The sequence below is a fragment of the Lagopus muta genome, unplaced genomic scaffold (assembly GCF_023343835.1).
Source record: "Lagopus muta isolate bLagMut1 unplaced genomic scaffold, bLagMut1 primary scaffold_126, whole genome shotgun sequence".
Classification (NCBI taxonomy): Eukaryota; Metazoa; Chordata; class Aves; order Galliformes; family Phasianidae; genus Lagopus; species Lagopus muta.
In genome coordinates, this window is record NW_026040189.1 from 1 (window position 1) to 5,190 (window position 5,190).

The 5,190-nt window shown below is 62.5% G+C and overlaps 1 protein-coding gene across 4 annotated transcripts; it reads right to left on the reverse strand.

Moving 5' to 3' along the window:
* Window positions 1–226: 226 nt before the first annotated feature.
* NDUFA4L2 (NDUFA4 mitochondrial complex associated like 2) lies at window positions 227–4,840 on the reverse strand. 4 transcript variants are annotated; one of them, XM_048932852.1, is made up of 5 exons: window positions 4,777–4,840; window positions 4,517–4,589; window positions 1,369–1,457; window positions 477–555; window positions 227–396 (listed from the first exon to the last, which is right to left on the reverse strand). In XM_048932852.1, exons 2-5 carry the CDS (start codon window positions 4,571–4,573, stop codon window positions 340–342), a joined length of 282 nt encoding a protein of 93 aa, XP_048788809.1. In that variant the 5' UTR covers window positions 4,574–4,589; window positions 4,777–4,840; the 3' UTR covers window positions 227–339. The 4 variants fall into 4 exon arrangements, 2 of the variants coding, with proteins under 2 accessions (XP_048788809.1, XP_048788810.1); XM_048932853.1 differs by lacking the exon at window positions 4,777–4,840 and having other exon boundaries at window positions 477–537; window positions 4,517–4,634; XR_007374265.1 differs by lacking the exons at window positions 4,517–4,589; window positions 4,777–4,840 and having other exon boundaries at window positions 339–396; window positions 1,369–4,261.
* Between the last annotated feature and the right edge of the window lie 350 nt (window positions 4,841–5,190).

The following is a 5,190-nucleotide window of genomic DNA, read 5'->3' on the forward strand; positions in this document are numbered from 1 at the left end:
GCACGTAATTCACATTTTGGAGGGGGGGTTGGGGGCAGGACGGGACACATATGAATGCACTGCGGGTGTTTGCATCGCTTCCCATCCCCATTTCCTGCTTCACCCCCTGGGGGCGGGACCCTGGTGGGCCCCCCCAAGCGTGGGGAGAGCGGAAGCACAGGGCTGGGGGGGGCCAGAGCCCCCCCCCAAGCCCTTATGGGGACACTGTGAGCCTGGGAAACCAGACTGCACCCCCCTGGGAATTTATTGCTGCCCGGTTCATGCAGGAGGTGTGAGCTGGGGGGGAACAAGGAGCACAACGTGGGAGGAGGGGGTTGCAGGGCAGCTGCATGGGGCTGCTCAGAAGCTGGGCCGCTCCTTCTTGAGGTTCTTGTAGTCGGTGGAAACCGCTATGAACTGCAAAGAGCAGAGAGTTGAGAGGGGCTGCACTCCCCTGCAGAGCCCTCCCCGCCCCCTCAGTTCATCCCACTGCTCACTTTGTACTGGTCGGTGGGGCCCAGCTTGTTCCACGGCTCAGGGTTGTTCTTTCGGTCCCAGCTGCAAGAAGCAGTGGGACTGTGGGCACACAGGAGGTGTGTGTGGGGGGGAGGGGGCAGGACCCCTGCACCCCATAAGCACCCCCAGGCTAATGGGCACCCTACAGCCCCATAAGCACCCCCCAGCTCCATGGGTCTCCACCAGCCCTATAGGCACCCCTAGTCCCCATATGCACCCCCAGCCCCGTAGGCTCCCCATTCTGCCCCTGCAGGCTCCATGCAGTGACAACCCAGCTCCATCCTGAGGGCCGGGGGCTGTGCCCAGCTTTGGACCACAGGCAGCAGTGGGATGGGTCCTGGGTGGCTGTAACTCCTGCCATTAACTGGGGGGGCACACCTGGTCCTGTGCCCTCCTCCCATAGGTCCTCACTGTGCTGCCTCCCACCGATCCCATCCTTGCTCCCCCTTCTATCCCTGCTGTCTGTCCGCCCGTCCATCACTCAGGCCATCAGTCCCTGTCCATCTGTCCATCACCATCCTCCCTCTATCCATCATCACTGTCCGTCCATCTATCACATCCCTCTCTGCTTCACCTCCTCCCCCCCCCCCCAAGCATACATCCCCAGAGCTGAAGGGGTCCTTAAACCCCAGCCCCAGCCCCACATCTTCAGGGCTGGAGGGGTCCTTAAACCTCCCCCTCCAAACCCACATCTCCAGAGCTGGAGGTGTCCTCACAGTCCCCCCAACCTCCCCTCTCCAACCCCACATTCCCAGGACTGGAGGGGTCCTGAAACCCCACGTGCTGGGGTAGAACAGGGGGTCCCCCCTCACCTCTCACCCCCTGGTGCTTCCAGGGAGTGTCAGAGCACTGTGACCCCCCCGTGCCCCATACCTGATGTCGGGGCTGTACAGTGCCAACCTGAGCAGGTACAGCACAGCGCTGCCCAGCCCCACGCTGATGAAGCCAATGAGGGGAACGAGCTGCAGGGAGAGGGAGAGAGATGAAAAATACCCCCAATAAAATGAATATTTATCAGGGCGGCTGGAGAGTGAAAGGGAGAGCTGACAACGCCGGGAGATTTACAGGGGAAATATGGCAGAGCAATCCTGTAGCGGGGCTGTGGTACACAGTGTAGCTGTCAGCTTGAGTGACTGAATTAAAAGAGGGAGAGAAAAATCGGCTCATGGTGGAGAGGAATTGGGCTCGGAATGAGAAATCACTTCCTTCCCTCCTGCACTGCATCCAATCCTGCGCTGCATCCATTTCTGCACCGCATCCCCTCCTGCACCACGTCCTGCCCTGCGTCCCTTCCTGCACTGCATCCCGTGCTGCACTGTTCTGCCTTGCACTGCTCTCCTGCACCTCATCCCCTCCTGCACTGCATCCCCACCACCACCACGTCCCCTCCTGCACCCCTCCCTTCCTTCATTGCATCCCCTCCTGCACCACATCCCATCCTGCACCACGTTCCTGCACCGTGTTCTGCCCTGCACCACACTCCCTCCAGCACTGCTCCCCTCTGTGCTGCATCCCCTCCTGCACTGCATCCCTTCCTGCACTTTGTCCTCCCTTGCACTGCATCCCCTCCACCAGATCCTCTCCTACACTGCATCCCATCCTGCACCATGTCCCACCCGTACCCTCCTGCCATGCACTGCATCTCCTCCTGCATTGCATCCATTCCTGCCCCACGCCCCCTCCATCCCTGCACATCCTTCTGCCCTCCCACCTTCCCCCACCAACTGCTGGATGCTTCCAGCCGCCTGCAGTTCCGGACAACAACACGGGGGGAGGCACTCAGTGTCGTCGTCCCCCCCCCCAACGCCACCACATCTTCGTGGCACCGATCCGAGAGCACACAAAGCCCTCATCGCTCCATCACGCAGAGCGGAGCTCGGGCTGCCCACCACCTCCCCTCCTCGTGCTGCCGTTCCGCACTGCCCGGGGGGACGAGGCCTCAATCGCGGTGGATCCGCAGCGCTGTTGACCTCCCCCGAATCGCGGTGCTGCCGGAGTAATGAGGCTCTGTCAGTGCTCACCCCTGGGACGCCAGCCGAGGCCGTTCGCTCTCTGTGCCCATTAAACGGCACCGCTTTTCTTTGCCCACACCTGAGCTCGGCCGTGGACCAGCAGCATCGCTTGGCCACACGTTTCCTGCTGCCCTCCTGCCTCAGTTTCCCCACTTGTGCGAGGATGGATGGCTGGAACCGTCTCCTGTCTGCTCCTTTACCACACTGCTGTGTGGCTGTGGTCCCCGTCCCCCCCCCGCTCACCCTCCACCCCTTTGTGCTGCACCCCCACCCCATTTGACCCCCATGGCTGCAGCTTTGGAGCTCAGAGCCATCAGCAGCTGTTGTCTGTGCCTCCGTGTGCCCATCATCACCATCTGCTGCTGACACCTTCTGCCTAATTAACACCTGGGAAGAACTAAGGGGCCAACCCCCCCCCTCCCCAAATAAATAAGACATTGTGAGTGATGACTGTAGGCTTACAGCCCTGCAGAACCGTCCAGGAGGGCTCAATTTGAGCCCCAGTGGTGGGACTGCAGTGCACCCCCACCCCACAACCATCACTGGGATCCCCACAGGGCTCTGCTGCTGCACCCATTGCAAACGAGTGCAGGTGAAGGCTGAGCAGCCCCTGCCAACGGGTAGCTGCTGCGGGGCTGAGGCGCTCCCAATGCAGTGCAATGCGCCTGCAGTGCCACGCTGCTCTCCATGCCCCTCCGTGCAACCCCTGCAGCTGTTGGTGGCTACTTCAGGGCTTCCAGCACCGGCAGTGGGACCGTTAGTTCCCCCCCATAGGGATATTGAGGTGTGAGCAGTTCCACGTCCCGCTGTGCGGCTCCACATCACCCCATAGCGCGGTGCCCCCGCCCCATCGCAGCGCCCGTCATCTTTTCCAGCCTGGCAACGCCGCTCCTCGCACCGCTGCCAAATGCCGACGTGACTCAGAGCCACACTCAGCCGGAGCCCTGTGCACGTCCCCAGTCCTGGGGGGGAGGAGGGGATTGGGGTCTGAGACCCCCCCCCCATAGGGCTCCTGGAATGGGGGGGGGCCCGCTCAGCTGTGGGGTTTTGGGGGGGATCTGGTGGGCTGTGGCTTTGTGTGCAAATGCTCTGCTTGTGTCGGTGGGGATGGGGGTGGATCAGAGGTGGGGGTGCTGCCCCAAACCTGGGCTGTGGGGTCGGATAGGGCTCGGATTAAATTCCCCTTCATGTCCCCTCCAGAGGGGTCTCCAAATCAGGGGGATGTGAGGTGAGGGTAGATGTGAGCTGCCGCAAGCGCACAGAGCACAACCCAGTGCCACCCTGCAGCCCTGAGGTGTCAGATGGAGGGTATGGGGTCAGTTGGGAGACATGGGGTCAGTAAGAGCCTGCAGCACCCCAATAGGGTCAAACGTGGGGTGTGGGGTGGGTCAGGAGGGCTGTGCTGCACCCCAAAGGGGTCAGATGTGGGGCACAGAGTGGGTTAGGAGTATCCTGCAACACCACAGTGGGGTCAGATGTGGGTACGAGGTGGGTTAGGACTGTGCTGCACCCCAATAGGGTCAGATGTGGTGTATGAGGTCAGGCAGACACTGCAGCATCCCAGTGGGGATAGATGTGGGGTGCAGGATGGGTCAGGCGGACCCTGCTGCACCCCAGTAAGTTGGATATAGGGTATGGGTGGGGCACGAGGACCCTGCTGAACCCAATGGGGTCAGATGTGGGGTGCCAGGTGGGTCAGATGTGGGGTAATGGGGTGGATCAGGAGGTCCATGCTGCACCCTTGGGGGGCAGATGTGGGGCACAGGGTGGGATGGGACCCCCAGCACGTGGGGGATGCTGAGAGCTGGGGGGGGTTGAGGGCAGGGAACAGCCATGGGGGGCACAGAGAGGGATATGTGGGGATGGGGAAGGCAGCAGGGGGTGGAGAAGGAGTTGGGGAGGAGGAAGTGGGAGCAGATCCAGGGAGGGGAGAAACCCCCTGGGATGGGGGGGGAGTCCCGGGGTGTAGGGAGTCCGGAGTGGGGGGGGGGGGGGGGAGTCTCACTCACGCCCGGGTGCCGCTTGACGTGCCGGGAGAACATCGCTCCGAGCAGTGCGCCCTTCATGGCCGAGCCGGAGGAGCTGCGGGTGGGGAACGGAGCTGCGGGGACGGGACGGACGGGGCGGAACGGGACGGACGAGGAACCCACGGGGCACGGCCTTCACACGGCTCCCCCCCCCCCCCCAGCCACCCTCCCACGCATCCTCCTCCCCTCCTCTCTCCCCTCCCCGTGCCTCATCTTCCCCATTCGAACGGCACCGACCCCACCTGAACCCGAACTCGGCACAGCGCTGCCGGGCGATGGATGAGCGCTGCGATTTGTTCCGACAACTTCCCCCCTATCACCCCTCCCCCCCCCCAGGTTGATGATAAATGACACAACGCCCAATTTACATTTTTTAGCCATGCAAATCTCCCAGGCATCAACAGATGCTGCTGTGCATTTGAGAACGGTGCTGCAGATCCATCGGAGCTCCATAAAGGACCGCGGCCCCTCCCCCTCGCTTTGCCCCCCATCCCCTCAGGGCCCCCCCAGCTCCACATTGCCCCTCACCATCTCCTCATTGCCCCCCTCCCCCATGCTGCTCCCCCCTTATTGCTTCTATCCTCTCAGATCCTCCCCAGCCCCACACTGCCCCCATCCCCCTCATTGCCTCCCTTCACCCCCCATTACCCCCCCAA

Excerpts from the sequence above, each read along its gene's own strand:
- NDUFA4L2 (XM_048932852.1), bottom strand. The coding sequence starts at position 4,573 with ATGAAGGGCGCACTGCTCGGAGCGATGTTCTCCCGGCACGTCAAGCGG. Across the intron at positions 1,458-4,516 it reads ACGTCAAGCGGCACCCGGGC|CTCGTTCCCCTCATTGGCTT; the intron begins GTGAGTGAGACT and ends CTCTCCCTGCAG. Across the intron at positions 397-476 it reads GCCCCACCGACCAGTACAAA|TTCATAGCGGTTTCCACCGA; the intron begins GTGAGCAGTGGG and ends TGCTCTTTGCAG.